Source organism: Takifugu rubripes, chromosome 9 (genome assembly GCF_901000725.2).
Source record: "Takifugu rubripes chromosome 9, fTakRub1.2, whole genome shotgun sequence".
Taxonomy (NCBI): Eukaryota; Metazoa; Chordata; class Actinopteri; order Tetraodontiformes; family Tetraodontidae; genus Takifugu; species Takifugu rubripes.
Genome location: NC_042293.1, coordinates 12,322,136 through 12,338,337, shown reverse-complemented (window position 1 = coordinate 12,338,337; position 16,202 = coordinate 12,322,136). Strand labels below are relative to the sequence as shown.

The 16,202-nt window shown below is 51.2% G+C and overlaps 1 protein-coding gene and 1 long non-coding RNA gene across 5 annotated transcripts in view; one reads left to right on the top strand and one right to left on the bottom strand.

Annotated features, from left to right (window-relative positions):
* LOC101066654 (A disintegrin and metalloproteinase with thrombospondin motifs 20) overlaps positions 1-16,202 on the bottom strand; it is a 47,917-nt gene that overhangs the window by 7,432 nt on the left and 24,283 nt on the right. For all 3 annotated transcript variants that reach the window (XR_003889513.1, XM_029841508.1, XM_029841507.1), the window contains exons 14-28: positions 15,775-15,911; positions 15,569-15,686; positions 13,695-13,790; positions 12,423-12,589; positions 12,142-12,271; positions 11,563-11,689; positions 11,275-11,485; positions 11,044-11,208; positions 10,767-10,934; positions 10,164-10,271; positions 9,554-9,661; positions 8,291-8,455; positions 7,694-7,963; positions 6,973-7,134; positions 6,714-6,890 (exon numbers count right to left, since the gene is read on the bottom strand). Coding sequence is in view for 2 of the 3 variants with exons in the window: in XM_029841508.1 (XP_029697368.1) it covers positions 6,714-6,890; positions 6,973-7,134; positions 7,694-7,963; positions 8,291-8,455; positions 9,554-9,661; positions 10,164-10,271; positions 10,767-10,934; positions 11,044-11,208; positions 11,275-11,485; positions 11,563-11,689; positions 12,142-12,271; positions 12,423-12,589; positions 13,695-13,790; positions 15,569-15,686; positions 15,775-15,911 (2,309 nt within the window). In the remaining variant the exon portion in view is untranslated. The remainder of the gene's footprint in view (positions 1-6,713; positions 6,891-6,972; positions 7,135-7,693; positions 7,964-8,290; positions 8,456-9,553; positions 9,662-10,163; positions 10,272-10,766; positions 10,935-11,043; positions 11,209-11,274; positions 11,486-11,562; positions 11,690-12,141; positions 12,272-12,422; positions 12,590-13,694; positions 13,791-15,568; positions 15,687-15,774; positions 15,912-16,202) is intronic.
* On the top strand, positions 617-4,854 carry LOC105416941 (uncharacterized). Of its 2 annotated transcripts, XR_003889515.1 has the most exons (4): positions 640-880; positions 1,391-1,445; positions 2,177-2,695; positions 2,785-4,854. It is a non-coding gene; the product is annotated as an uncharacterized lncRNA (long non-coding RNA). The 2 variants fall into 2 exon arrangements; XR_003889514.1 differs by having other exon boundaries at positions 617-880; positions 2,177-4,853.

Below are 16,202 nucleotides of genomic sequence, written 5' to 3'. Positions count from 1 at the left end.
CCGTCCAGAGTCCTCTGTCCCCCCCAGGAGTCCAGACAGCAATTAGGGTGAGGCTATTTCTGCGTGACGGGCTAGCGCCTGGCACACAAAGCCGCTCTAAAAATGGGGTGCTGGTCTCAAATACACCAGAGGACGTGAGCTAGATTTCGTCTAACGTATTTTCCAGTCCAGAAAATAAACATAATATTGCATTGTCCACTAATTATGATCTCATATTGCTGCGTTACACCAAGAATTTTGGTCCCCTCTCCATGCTGGTGGTGCTGATCGCAACTGAGGATAACTGCTGAAATGATTGATTTCTGATGTTTTTCCATTGTTTTCTCAGGCCACAGCATTAAAACATGCCGACAAAGGTTGATGTAAGGTTGAGGCCGCTCACACGTGCGTTATAAACATGTAATTACCGAGGTATTTTAACTGCAGGGCCAGCTCAGCTGCCTGAGAGCATCAAAGCCGAGGCCGGAGCCCAGCGACTGGTCCCTGAACGCACCGTAGTCACACACTCGCTCCAAAACGATAAGCGCTCCCTCCACCTCACAGCACGCCCAGGCAAACACGCTGCAGTGGAGGAGGAGGAGGAGGGGGGGGGGTGATGGTGAGGTGGAGGACTGGCCCCTCCTTTCTGCTGTAAAAGCAGGAGGAAAAAAAAAGTGGGGAGAAAAAAGAGAAAGAAAGGAAATCGCAGCCATACGGGCTGCGCTCCACCGCTGAGCTGCATCTGCGCTGGGACGGCGGGGGAACCGGCGCTCCACCCTCCGTCCTCATCTGTCAGCCGTTACCGGTGATGCCAGAGAGCTGGCAGAGGACGGCTTCACCTCTGGGAGCGGGGAGAGGGCGCCGACCCCAGCCGGGCTGCTCCACTCGCCCACCAGCTCAGGTAGGAGCGCTCCATTTATCACTCCCAGTCCGCCCAGTGAGGCTACGCTTAGATAAAACGTGTGTGGTGTTTTTTTATTGATCCTAAAACCTTCTGTTCGCTCCGAACGCGTTGCTTCTTTGACCCCCCCCCTCCCCTCCCCCCAGACGTGTCTCATGGGAAATGAAACACCCTGGAGAATTTGCCCTCCCACATTGTCCCAACAATTAATTTCACATGATTAGGTGGGCTAAATCTAGCATAATCCGGTGAACTTCATCTTGCCATAATGTGGATTACTGTTAGGTGGAACGACTCGCCCGCCTCAGATTTAGCGCACAGTTGAAAATCAGCCAAGTCAAACAGCTTTTGTGTGACGAGCAGATTTTTGCAGGCATTAAAAGGAGCTTCAGCGGCGAGACGTTTAAAGCGCGCCCCTCTTGGTTTTTTTCTTCTAAATCCAGCTAATTGCATGTTAGATTTAAAGACGCATCTGTTAAATCAAAGTATCTTTTTGATGATTTTTTTCAGAGCCTCAACATCTTTGTCCAGGATCAGCAGTCCCCCCCCCCCCCCCCCCCAACAGGTAAGCCAACGGAACACATGGAAACTTTTAAGCATCCAAAAAGGAAAAAAAAACCTCTTAAAATTGCTGTCAAAGAGCCAATGTGGCAATCAGAGCAGCTAATACTGTAAAAAAAAAAGGAGGTAAATTCCAAAGCGGGCTCAGATAAGAGCCGAGGCCGTTTGATCGCTGATGATTCAGGCCTTAACTGGGACATGAAAACACCCTGTAAACTATCATTAGAATTTCAAAGACGTTTCGAATCGCTGTTTTGATTTCGTAACGTCGGTCGCTGCCAAGCGCACGTTGGTGGCGAAAACGCCGGTTTAATCCGCCGGTTTAATCCGCCCCCGTCGAGCTCGCGCCGCGCTAGCATTTACAGGGAAGCGTGTCTCTCGACGTGAGAGCCGAGGTGGAATTCCAACCAGCATGTTCTGCGGCGCTCCGGCTCGGTAATGCCGAGCATATGGTAACCGCGGTTACGCAGGCGCTTCAAAGGAGCTCAGCGTTGACCCGGAGCAAGAACAAACTTGCAGACGCAGACTGTGAAGGAGTGAGGAATTATACCCTGAGCCGCATGTTGTCAGGGCCGCGGGACAAATAGCCTTCGGAAAAACACGGAACTGATCCCCGGGTCAGCTAGCAGCCGTGCACGTGCACACGTTGGGCTGAATAGACAGAATTGAGTGAGATGGAGATGGAACAGTGTGTACCTCCCTCCACTCAAACTGCTCTGTGCTCTGGTTTTGCAGGGGAGGAGGAGAAGATAAGATGGCGTCAAAAACAGGAGAAGCTGGAAGGACGGCGGCGTGGGGTCCGGAGTCGTGAGTCCTTGATCCACCACAAACAGGCCAAATGTTGGCTCGAGGTGATGCTTCCGTTATCTATCCACAGCACCTACGATGCGCCCGAGATTCTTAAATCTGCATCTGTAATGTGAAATGACCAGTTTCAGATGCGCCGCCTCGATTTTGCCAGATTCATTACCCAGGATGCAACGCTGAAATGTGGAAATGATTTCCTGTCCTTGTCAGCGCGGCTCCTTACAGGCAGCTGCACTTCTGATTGGCTGAAATTAAAGGCACGTTCTGGGCTCGGAGGCAGAGATCTGGTCAGAAACCTCAGCCGTCGTTACAAGAGTCAAACAAACAACCGCTGTGTACGGTTTCCTCCACGCCACTTCCTGTTTAAGTCAACGCCGCTCTGAAAAGAGCCCGAACAGCCATAAGTCAGTTTTGAACCTTCTAGAGACACTTTTTCCAGATCGTTACGTAAGAGCTTTACATTTAAAAAACGCGTTTTAATAATAACACATACAAATGTCTTCATTCGTGTCTGATTTTTGCCTGTATATATGAAGGTAGATATATCGCCCCCTGGTGGTAGGCTGCATTTACACCATCAGCCCCTAATTCTAGCGGCAGAAACCATCGGCAGGACCCAAGTTTGGATCAAATGGGGGTGAAACGTGAAGAGCGGAGCTGACGGGCGGCTGCACGAAGATTTCCAGACATCTGAGCTGTACTGGTAATGCACAAAAGCATTGTGGGTATTAAGGGTTATCAGATGACAGCAAACGAAGAAAATTAATAACAATGAAGCCCTGAATAGGAGCAGTGGGGCTGAGGAAGTATGAACAGCGCACGGGAGGGCTGACATACTGGAACTCCCCCACATCTGTGCAGCGGTGGCTCTGCAAATGCAGGAACCCGATCCGACAGGTAGCTGAGAGCAACCGGGCCGTCGGTTCACCTGAGGCCGGCTGTGTCTGCATGCTGGTGTCGGTGCAGGACCATTAGCTCCCCGTCACTTAAACTGCTCCGTAAATCACCGTCACCGCCTCATAAATGTCCTGACAGAAATGGAACAAACTCCATCTCACGCCATGATTGCGATAGCATCGACGAGCCTGGACAGGCCCGAGCCTGAAACCCTACACAGCCGGGTCTGTCTGGCAGCTCTGCCTGGCTTAAAAGCACTTCAGCAAAAAAGAAAAGAAAAGCAGAGAAAGAGCAGGAGCTCTCCACCTGCGTCAAAGTGATCAATGTTCCGTCTCTGGAGGCCGCGGCGGGACGGCCTAAGTGCTTACAGGTTTTCACGCCACTTCTGGCTTCATCTCACTGAAAATCAGCCTTCAGAGCTCACGATACCAGAATCCTCCCGGGAATCTGTGACGAAATGTTTACGCTTTTCCAGATAAGATCCCCCAGCCTCTGGGGTTCTACCTCCCACGTCTCCGTCCTGCACAGGAAATGCACCTTTCTCCCAAAGGAACGCGGCGAAACATGATCCCCCGCCTCAAATTTAACCCAAAGCCGCGACGAGAGCCGTGCCTGGGGAGACGCTCGGCCCGGCATATGGGCAGGATCAGGAAACGCGAGGCCAGTGATGTCACGACCGCCTGACCCCGTGGTGACAGGTTTGCAGGGGCTTCTCGCCCGTTTGCCCTCGGGCCGGCGTAAAGCATGTCAACGTCGTGCATGTGGATTTCATTTGAAGCGCCGTAATTAGCCTGCGAGTCATGGGAAACTCGCTCCCGGCAGGAAGCCGCGTGTTTTTGTAAGCAACCAACAGGCATAAATGACTAAAGCGGCTCCTCGTTCCATCACACACGACCTGGTCGTCACACCTTTATGTCGACGTCTGTCCTGATCTCGAATCTGTGCAATAAACAGCATCAGTTGTTGTGTGGTTTGTTCCTTCCTACATGAAAAACCTGTTTCTCTGCATCATATAAGTGTTTTCTTCTCCAACAAGGGAGCCGACATATAGACTCGAGTAGCTTAAAGTGATCAACGATGCTGGTTTTATCCTTTAGATTCCTTCAGAACTTTTATGGCTTTTAAAACAAGTTCTAAACAACCTGCATGAACATGTGGCTGCAGCTGGATCAGTGGATTCTTAATGTTCCGGAGATCTAAACGCAATAAAGCGCGGCTTCTCTCGGGTAAGTAAGTGGGTCACCGTCATCTACACAGTTCAGTCACTTCCTCAGATCCCAGATCAGCTGAACCAGCCGTTCCAGCATGAAGTAATAATTATTCATGCAGCCAGAGGAATGCGGCTGCCAGACGCATCGCTGAGCGCACCATTAACACAATGGTAAACAGATGTGCCAGGTTTGATTTGTGTGCTTTTTCTCCATGAAACTTACAGAAACGTGCGTAAAAAGTGTGTTTTTTTTTAACCACGTGAAGTGCTGCGTACGTACGTCAGAAACATGTTTGACCCACAGACTTAATTATTACAAGGTTTGCTGAAAAGAACATGCAGCAAAGTCAATTGAGGGTCAAATACTTAAACACGTTGTGAGTTACGAGCGAGATCTTTCCGGGTTGATTACAGCAGCCCATTCTGCATATGTGTTGTGTTTTAACATACTAGTGAGGTCCTGTGACTGTCGATGAATGAATAAACGTGCTCCTCAAATGTGTGTGTCGTTTTTTTAATCTATTATCAGTCGCTTTTGTCGGTGAAATACTGCATTGACAAACACCACAAATGTTAGTTATGTTTCTTTAATAATATTTACAAAAGTAAAAGCTAGTTTAACATGGTCATGAGTTCTCTTATGCGGATGAAATAAATTAAAAAAAACAACAACAACAATGAACCAAAAGTGGCAAAAAATAAAGTGGGAGTGATCCGGGTTTGGCAACTTTGCACCACAAAAAAGAGGAAAAAGAAAACATGAAGTATTGGAGGAATGGAGTCCGGGTTCTACTGGACATCTTGACTGGGAAACACACACACACACACACCCGCACACAAACACACACGCGCGTGCAAATGCAGAGTGACGACAGCGACGCGGACAAAGACCCCACCGCAACACTCGACCTGAAATACATGTCACAGGTTTGTGGTTTTCCAGCGTGTCACAGCACGTGCACGACCCGGTTTCCCCGACTAAACGGTTCCAACCGGTCCCGGAGGCCTCTCCAGTTCACACGTGTGCCACTCGTCCCTGTAACCGTGGCGACGGCGCGCGTTCCCGATCCGGGACCGAGCGCGTTCCGTGCTTTTGGGTGACAAATAATTCAAGTTCGGCGTTACAATCTAAAACATTCCAGCTGCAGCGATTTGTAAACTGTAAACCAATAAATAGTCGAGATTGCAAAAAAACACAGAAACCTTCGGAGACACAGGTGAGTTTAGAAGGCGGAGGTATCCGTGTGCTTTAAATGGCCGAAGGAGTTAGCGGAGACGACAGCCCGGCGAGCTGCCAGCACAGAACAGAATAAATAAACACCATAAAACTCTGTCTTCATGAAACCAACAACGCACCATCATTTCCTGGCACTGCGATAACACCACATTGTGATAAAGTGACCCCGAAACAGCTGCTTGTGCCCAGCGGCTGGGTTTATGTACAGGGTGGATGTATGGGGACGCGCTATACGCTGGAGGCCACTGCATTTTAGAGCTAATCTCGTCTTTTTCTCGGGGTTTTAAGGCACCGACTCTCCTCTGACTGCTGTGTTTTAAGGGGTCAACCTACATTTCTCGGCTATCCTGTTAAAGTAGGCGGGTCAACTTCTTCAAAAACGAGACAGAATTAGGAACGAGTTACATTTGGAGAATATTTTCCTCTGTACAAACCTCAGTCATGGAACGATAAGGCGAAGCACGACCCAGAGCACCAGGAAAACTATTAAATATGATTCTCAGTAACAAAAACAAGGTACTTGTAACAGTAAAGTCCTGTACAGAGATACACATACAAAGAAAATCCATAATATTAACTCTTATACACAAATATACACTTGTGTACTTCAGATACAGGGTGACGGCAGGAATAACAGTGAAGGACATTTACTTCATGCCTCGTATGTAAAATAAATATTTTCTAGAATGAAACCTCTACAGATATACGGCATCGGTGGACAGAACCGTCCTGATTTACGGGTCTTAATTTGAAAACTTGGCTCGGAACGGGTCGCGTGTTATTGTTTTCCCATTGCAGCAAGAGGAATCCATGTGTTTTTAATGATCTCCTAAGTGGAGCAGCATTGTGTTTTTTTTGTGTATTTTCTCCCTCTTTTTTTTTTTTGGGGGGGGGGGTCTTGATTCTAATCAGCACCGTGCCACTGCAGGGCCCGTTTGGGTGGGCTGAGGCCGGCCAGCCTACAGCGGTGCGGGAAACCCTGTGCTCGCTTCAGAATCTCCAATTAGACCAAACGCACACTCAGCACACCGGTCTGAAGCCGTTTCAGTACACACCAGGTCTACTCACAGTGACGCACCCTCAGGAAGTGGCGGTCGGGAGGGAAAGTTCTACTATCGTACCGGTTTCCAGGGTCGGCGGTGCCAAGAGGCAGAGCCCGGGCAGGGCTGCAGGTTGCACTGCTCCATGTCGGGCGGCTTGTCCAGGACGTCGCAGTTGTAGTCGTTCAGCCTCTGGCCATTGGTCCTCTGACACACCACGAGGCGAGTCTTCCGTCCCCCGCCGCAGGTTTGGGTGCACTGAAAGCGGAAAAAGCAGGTTTCTTATTCCCATCTGTTGTAAAGACAGACGGAAAGAAAGCGAAGTCACGCTGAGCCTCACCTCTCCCCAAACGCCGTAGTTCCACAGAGGGCAGGGCCCGGAGTCGCAGCTCTTGGACTCGGCGGGTTTGACCCTCTCGTCGCAGTAGCTGCTGCTGCGTCCGGCGGCGTCCTGGCAGACCACCACTCGCCTCTGGAAGCCTCCGGCACAGGTGCTGGAGCACTGCAGAGCAGAAAGCGTCAGCCAGGACGGCGGAGAGGACACAAAAAAGTCACGATAGGAGACGACAAACAGAGACAAACGCAAAAAAAAAGCAACGCCAAGATGTCTCGCTGAGCAAAATCAGCATCATTTAGCAGGAAAAGAACCCACCAGGGCCTGAACTGCTGCGGAAAACTGAGTGAAAAAGGTGGAAAACATCATTCTCCAACACTGAGCAGCACAGCCTTGACCAGAGAACAGTGTGTGTGTGTGTGTGTGTGTGTGGGGGGGGGGGGGGGGGGTACATTTAGTGCTCTCCCTGTGAGGGAGGACGGCACACAGTCCTTCACCTCCATCACTGCTGAGTGTGCATCTGCTGGTGAAGGTTCAGCCAGTGACACAAGCGTTTGTCACGGCGCCTGATGGGCTGACTTGTGCCCCCCCCACACACACGGAGCTGACTCAGTCAAAAATAAAACCCCCCAAAAATCCCACAAAGGAAAGAACAAACAAAGGAAGAAGGTCCGAAGCACAGACCACCTGTGAGGCGTCTGTGTATCTGTGTGTCTGCTGAACATACTGCTCCCCAGGGTCCCGTCCTCCACTGGTTGTCGGCCGAGGGCACGTTCCAGCTGCTGTGGCCCGGATGGCGTCCCGGGTCCTGCGGGTACCCGTAGGGTTGGTCGTTGATGCGTTGTCGGCGGTAGACGGAGGGGCAGGGGGCGGCGATGCACTCCTGCTCCGTCGCGGGCTTCTCGTCGGGGTCGCAGAAGGACGGGTCCACCGATTGGTGGTAATTGGAACAATCGACATGGCGGGTCATTTTTCCCACGCCGCAGGTCACCGAACACTGGAGGGGGCGGAGAAAAGCGTGGGCATTAAAGGAACATCTCTAGCCACCTTTCTGTTCCCATCGCTACCAAAGACTGCCGCGCTTCTTTGTGGTGTGGAAGTCTAGCGTCTGTAACCATGACAACCGAAGACAACAGCGTTGTTGACCCGCCCCCGTGAACCCTGTCGTCACCAACAGGCCGATCTGGGAGCAATATTCGACTACTTGAGATCAAAAACCCATATCGGAGTGAGATAAACGCTGGTGGGGGAAATAAGGACGTTGCTGGAAGTCCCCAGTGTGGGAAAACATCTGTGGTGATTGGACACAGAGAGTTCAACTCACGGGTGACCACTCCCCGGCACGCCATTTTCCGCAGGGGCTGAAGCAGGTGGACAGTTCCGGAGGACGGGGTAGGTGGGTGCACTGCGACTCGTCGGCCACTCCGCCCCGGGCGTCCCTGCAGCTGACGTAACGCGCCCGCTTGCCCTTGCCGCAAGAGACGGAGCACTGAAAGACAAAAAAGGGATAAAAGCTTGGCTTAAAGACGCTTTTAGACACACGGACCCAAACATTACTGTTTACTAAAAAGCCAACGAGCCTCAAAGTGTTTTGGAAAGTTCCGAAAAGTGCTAGCACTACTGAATAATGGCTAGTGATCTGAATAAAGCTAAAGCAGGCTAGTCACGCTAGGTAAGACGCTACACAACAATGTTGCATTCTTTGTACAACAGAAAAAAAAAAGAAAACCCTGCACGAACTCATCAAAATCCACGAAGGTGTAAGACGAGTCGCCTCGCTGTGAATGCTAACGCTCAGAAACACACCTCCCAGAAGAGCACCCGCAACTTCTTCCCACGATTCTGTCACATAGGAAACAGTATTTCTCAGACGCAAACAGAAGAGGCAACGCCTCCAACGAGAGATCCTGCAGACATCAGACATGCGATTACCGTCTCCCGTGTCTCCTGACCTTACGTGACTGAGCGATCGTCTTTCGGCCGCTTATCTCCCGTAGCTGCACACCTCTGTGGAGCTGCAGAGGTGAATGGCTAATGCCAGGCAGCTCAAAGGCCTGTTATTATCCCTCAGATATCAGTGACACGCCGAGGAAGATGTCAGTTTCCTCGCTCGGGGCCATGCGCACAAGTGTATATTTGCATGTGGTGTGCGCGTGTGTGTATTGCGGTGGTTGGGGCCACACGGGGGGGATGGGGGGGTCGGCCCCTCTGACATGTGAGCTGACGGTGACTGACGGCGGTTCAATCTGGGAAACCGTAGACTTGAGATGGAATCTGGTTCTCATTTGTGAGGGGTGCAGCATGGAGACAGAGGGCCTTTTCAATGCACAAGAGCCTGTGCGTGTGTGTGTGTGTGTGTGTGTGTGTGTGTGTGTGTGTGTGTGTGATGGGGTAAAAGGAGACAAAGCAAAAGAGGAGCATGGTCCTTATGTGACATCTATAGGAACGTTTGGATACACATTAAAATCAATTCTCCTCCTGGGACTTCGGGGTTGAACGGCGGTTCACACACCCACACCGGTTCTGGCTGGTTCTGTGTTGTGTTCTGACAGGACGGGACACAACAAACCCTTGTTTGTTTGCTCACCGCAGTCCAGGAGCCGTATCTCCACTGAGTCAGGAGCTGGACCGAGTTCTCGGGACGAGGCGTGCTCCGAGCCGGAAGCGGCCACGGGCAGGATGGCATCTCGCATTCCTGACAAAAGAAGCATGACATCATCTTTAAGGGCCGAGCGCTCGTTTTGCTCGCAGGATCACAGTGTGAGAGAGAAATAATGTGTTCTGGGGGGGGGGGGCAGAACGCCGCTGTGGCTAGACTCAAAGAGAAGGTGCGTCCAGCTCTGGAAGAGCTCTGAGTGTCCATCGCTGTCTCCACAACCTTATACATCATTAAGGAGAACCGGTTCTGCAGCCGTAAGGTCTTTGCCCTGACGTTGATGTGGACATCGAGCCAAAGCAAAACAGAACCGCCAAACAAACGGCTGCTGATGTTCGCCAGGCCCTGGATTCTTTGATGCATCTGTTTGCACGTGTTCCTCAGAGCAGCACGCCTCATCAACACGCCAGATGAGCTCTGACGGCTCTAACCTGCCGAGCAGCTGTCCAGCAGGTCAGGATGGCCCTGCTGTGTGTGTGTGTGTGTGTGTGTGGGTGTGTGTGTGTGTGTGTGTGTGTGTGTGTGTGAAACAGACTTTTACCTGACTGTCTCTGGGCCTCACAGCCGCGTTGCACTCCCTGTCGCCATAGCTGCCAGACACACACCTAACGGCCCTCATCTGGAAGCCGTGGCCGCAGGTCACCCCACACTAGGAGACAAAAATCACACACGCACGAACATGCGCACACACGCACACACACACACACAAACACAAACACACTTTGTGAGCTATCTCACACTCTATCTTAGCATGTCAAGGCTGACATGTTACACGGGGCCTCTGCCTCAGGTCAGTGGAGCCTGGGTGAGATGCACACACACACACACACACACAAACACACCTGACCCTTTACCCACTTTTAAACTCCCATAAGATGTGGCCACATTCAGATTCAGCGCGCGCAGACAGGAAGTGGAGCGAGTTTATTTGAGCAGCGAATGATAATTATACAAGCGTTTACCAGCCAATATATTCCAGCTCTGTAAATACAACCGACCTCATACAAATACATGTGGAGGGGGGGGCACAAGATGTATATGTAGAAATTAGATTTAGAAACTAGTCTGCAATGACACCCATTCGTGTGTATGCCTTTGCAACCACACACACACACACACACACAGTCTCGTTTTTCTACCTCACCTCTCCCCAGGCGCCGACCTTCCAGGATGCACACTCGGGCAGCTCACAGTTCCCCACAGTGGGGGGTTTGCGGGAGGGGTCGCAGAAGCGATCGCTGAGCTTCTCCTCCGTGCTGGCCGAGCAGGACACTTGTCTGTGCCTGACCCCCTTCCCACAGGTCACCAGGCACTGGGCGAGGGAGGCGGCGGCCGCAGAGAGGGAGGATTTGGATAAAACACTTCGTGAGACGGGATGCTCCTGCTAGCTCACACCTGGTTGCTGTGACTCGAGTTCCCACCTCGCTCCACTCGCCGGGGGACCACTTGGGGCACGGCTGGTCGTTGCAGCTTTCGGCGACCACCCTCTGGCGTTCGCTGCACTCCCGGTCCGCCAAGCGCCGGCCCTGGTCGTTCATGCAGTACGACTCTCTGCTGCGGCTCCCGCGTCCACACGTCTTCGAGCACTGAGAGAGGAGGTCAGCGTGAGGTCAAACGCAGACGTGAGCGATGTAAGCTGCTGTTAGCGGTACCTCCGACCAGGCGCCGTACTGCCAGCTCTTCAGCGGACAGTCGCCGTGACACGACTCCCTGGTCCGGGGTTTGATGGCGTTGGCGCAGACGCTGGCGACGACTCGCTCGCTCTGCCTCTTCAGCAGGCTGTACTTCACACACTGGACGTCCAAGCTGCGGTAGCCTGAGCCGCATTTAGCCGAGCATTCACTCTTACCAGCGACGTGCCACCTAAGAGACGCAAAATAGGTGAATGCGCCTCAGGAGGGAAGCGGTTTTCCGGATGGTTCTTCCGCATCGATCCACACCTAACTTCACAGTCCATGTTGCAGGGCTCAGAAACAGCAACAACCTGAGGTAAACGTTCACAGCGCCGGTCCGACACTTCGAGGTGATCGCTCTTGCGTACACACACGACCTTTCTTCTTCTCTCACCTGCGGAGACGGGTTCAACAGGAATGGGAATTCGATGCTGGTACATCTGTTGTGGTGCGCTCATCGTGCACTTTTATCTGGCACGTGTGCGACCAATAGCTAACGTTTCTGAACCACCCTCGGTTTTGAGGGGCTTAGGTGCATTAGCGGCCAAGCTAAAGCTAGATGTGACTGACTGGGATTACGTCGGGATTCACTGGGAGGAGATTTATGACAAGTGAATTGGTGGGAATGCTGTTCAGTCCAAAAATGTGTGTAAGTGATGTAAGATAAATGCTAATCCTGATGTGAACTGGCACTTTTTTTTCTCTCTGTTAGGGTTCTTATATGTATCAGTGGTCAGATTGGGTTTCATCTTCTACTTCTCGCAACATCTAACAGGGGAGAATCCTTTAAAGAGCCCCTCCTGTTCCTCGTCTCGCGGCGGCTCGGCTGCCAAGCCGAGTTCTTACCCTGACAGATGCGGCTGCACTCGAGCCAAGAGCCTGAGGGATCCCACACAAACTGCTCCTTGTGTTCCTCGATGGGTATGTTGAAGGAGTAGCGGACATCTGGGTTGTAGAGGCTTCCCACACATAAGACCTGTGTAAAAAAAAAAAAAAAAAACCCAGTGAGAAGGCCAAGGTCAAGCGCGGGGCTTTGGGAAATCAGAGACTTTTTATTTGCTAATGCAAAGAAGTGCGACAGTAATACAAGTAGCTTGGTGCCAAAAAGGCAAAGCTTCCTCTTAAACCTGCAGAATCAGCTCCTCCTCGATGCGCTCCGTGCAGTTGATGCGCTCCACTTCGGTGCCTGAGCCGCTGTACTCGATGATGGTTCCCTTGAAGTTGATTTCCTTTTTGAACATGGCTACCACCAAGTTCCCATTGATGACGAAGTTGGACTGGCTGTCAGATAATGCTGCAGTGGGAGACAGAGAGAACCACAGATGGTCGCACCACAAGCAATAGAAACCCAGAACGCAGCCAATGAGAGTTCAGCTGCTCCCGAAGTGCACGTTGTCCTGGCATAGCTGACATCTCAGGAATGTTTATGAGGAGCGGGCTCCATTATTCCAAACTATATGTTCAGTAAACAGCCCTGGAGTTGCCGTGCTGTTGTTCTGCTGGTGCAGGAGAGATATAATGAGAGACCGATGGTGCCAAATTGCAGCTATTTGAGAGTCTTTGACTTGTTCTAATGACTGATTTTGCAAACATGGGAGCTGCCCATACGGCAAATGCTAACTACGTAGCATGAATGTACAGATGACACACTGAAGAATAAAGATTCTGGTTGTAGGGTGTGGAAAACCCAATTCGCTAGTTTAACCCTCTTCAGGGCGCATGTGGGCTTTGCATAATTAACAGACGACTGCGAGCGGCGCCCGTGTTTAGACACCTGTCAGTCAGTGTGGTTGCGTCACATGTTAAGGAGACCCCCTCCAGATGTGACAATTCCACCTAAACCTGCATGAACCGCATTCGAACCGTCTGAAAGGAGACTGCAGAAAATCTTCCAGTGGGTTGGTGTTTTCTCTCGCTGCCTCTCATATACAACCACACACACACACTCGGGGCCTGGTGGGTCATCTAACCCCACACCCCTATATCCACTTTCATGCGGTCTGGGCTCCACATGCCTCTAATTAGCACCTATTGCTGCCTCATTTATCTTTCCGAGGGGCTGACACTCCATTTGCTTTCACAAACCGAAGCTGTTTTCCACCGACAGATGGACCACGGCCCCTCCGTTTCCTCGACGTACATTCACTATAAATGACAGCTTCCCCGTCTTTATGGAAACAGTCCGACCACGGCGCGGGCCACCCTGCCCCGACGACCCGAGGTCAGCCAGTCTGCTTGGTTTACAGTCACGTTAACGTTAATGGGGCTGACCTACAACAGGAGACCCGAAGGAGCGCAACGAGACCTGGTTCCGAACTCCTCTGCTTCTGTTTCAGGTGGGTTCCTCCCGAACAAGAGTCGCATTTTTCGTGAGGAAAACGAAAGGTCAGCACCCTCACCGAGGTAGTTGTCGTCTTCGGGCTTTCCGGAGTAGCTGACCTGCTTGATGTCGATGTTTGTGGCTCCGGCTGGGATCCGCACCACCGTGTTGTAACCTGAAAACAGACGCAAACATACGGAGTGGAAAGTAAAAACTCAAGCCAGGTTCAGGAAGACGTGCTAATAGCAGATTTCCAAAACAGCATCGTTGTGCTCCCCTGAACCCTGTTTCAGGAAGTCTGCTCTCCCCCACCAGGGATTTGAATGTCACACTTGGAAAAAAAATACACAAATGTCTCGTCTTCTCAAATAACCAGCAGGAGGCCTTGTTTTAGTTTCATAAGCCCGACCGTGAAATGATATGTAATTATTCCCCAGACTTACCTTTGGCCTGTAATTACGACATGGGGGCTGTTGTCCCGTAATAAACCGCCCCAGAAATGGGGCGAGCTTTGGGAATCAATCAGCGGAAAGCTGAGAAGCAGCGACAAAAATGTGGACGCGGGCAGGATGAAAAAGTAAAGAAGTGATGTATGTATATGCTAATGCTAGCTTGATATCTGCAGTCCAGGCCTGTAGCCCTCATGTGAACTGGAGACCCAAACTGGTTCCTGCCTCCATTAACAGCTGATGAGGTCCATCATCAAAAACAAGAGGTGGTAATTACAGATGTTTTAATGTGAAACAAGGCCCGCGGAGACGGATAAAATCATTCCTGCTCACTGTCACGGCTCTAATTTCCCACATTGTTGAGTCAAAATAAAAGGAAAAAAGGGAAATCTATGTGGGAATCTGTCAGCCTGTCAACACGAGCGACGTGTCACGACCTCTGCTATCTCTATCAGCGAGCCTCAGAGATCCTCCAGGTCATCAACTTTCCACTCCCCCGATCACCATCACAGAGGGACCCGGGGACACACGAGCCTTCTGCACCAGGAGGGGCCCTGGTCTGACCTCACATGTGTTTAGTTCTACCAAATGCAAGAACAAAGATGACGCACTTAGAGCCTGCGGGGGAAAATTACAGGGTTTGACAGGCTGGCCTTGATGGAACTTGTCAGAGGATCCAGAGAGGATCCCGAATGTTTGATGACAAACAGTCGCTTGCTTTCTAGTAACGGACTGGATTTCGGCTGATGCAATACTGCCGCGCTCTTTCTCGTTTCCCTCTGATAGCTGCATATTATGAGATTTATCACGTTTTCTTTGGCAAAATACAAAGAAAGACATAAAAAAGAGCGACGGGGGAAAAGAAAGCTGAGAGAAATAGAGACACCAAGCAACGAAAGGAGCACAATGAGGAGTAGAAGGACACCTTGGCTGCGCTGCAATCCCGCTTGTGTTCCGTTTCTTAAGGTTAAGCCAGATTTCCAGGCCAGACGGGGCCTGGTTTGGTTCAATTCAACCCGTAAACCCTGCACCCCCAGCCGAGTGCCAAATACAGAGAGAAAGCAGATGGATAGAGATGCTAACGCTCGCTGCCAAACTAAAGCGAAGCAAACACGACAGAGGCCACGCCCAGAGCTTTTATACCCACGCCCGACCCAGGCCTAAAGAAACGGGTTGGACGCCATCGGCAGCTGGCTCCGGCTGGCGCGCCACATTAGACGGGACAGTGCAAAGGGGCGATGTCAGATCTGTGTTCGCTAGAAAAGACCGGTCAGAGTGAGATCTCTGTTTTTATTCAGCGTTTAATGTGAAGGAAATACGGCTCTTCTGTAAGCGATTTGGCTGCAGCATGAAACCGCAGCTATTATGTTTAAACACAGCCGGGAAAGACATCAAATCTACACAAGAAAAGCGCTCCGTGGTGCCAAAGCTCCTCGGTGTTTAGACCAGAGCTGTCCTAGATGATCTGCAGAGGTTGCTAGCAAACAAAGATGTCATGACTCACCGTACTGAGCGTCGTTGAAGGTCCCCGCCATGGTTTTACACGACGAGTTATCGCCTCCGCAAACGCCGCACTTGTCATTCCTGGCCTTCGAGTTGAGAACGTGGTCACAGCCGGCTTGCTGAGGGGTCAATAGGATGGGGGGGGGGGGCAGAACGTTAGGGGACGGCGGCATCACGTCCATATGAACCAGTTATTAGCAGAGTTACCCTGCAGAGGCCTTGGACACAGATGTCATAGGTGTCCGTCCCGCATGGCGTGCCGTCAATGACGCGGTCCTTCAGCTGATAGTACGCCGTCGTCCCGGCAACCCGGCAGAAGAGCTTGCAACGATCCTTCATGAGTACTTAACGGTGAAAGGGAGGAAACACCGTGAAACGTGAGAAAAGCTGAATCAAGAAGGTAAAAAAAACTGAGCTTTTTCTTTAAAAAAAACTTTATCTGCCCACTTTAGGCTTGTTTGCTAGCAGAGCATCATTAAAAGGGAGCGATAACTCGGTTGGGGAGGGGGGCTCTGCTCGATGACTTCGAAAGGAATAAGATACGGCTGAAACATGAAAAGCTGCCGAGAGCTTCGTATGGACGGCTCGTGCATTCCTGCAGCGCCGGTTAATGCCAACAGAACTTTTACCCTGGG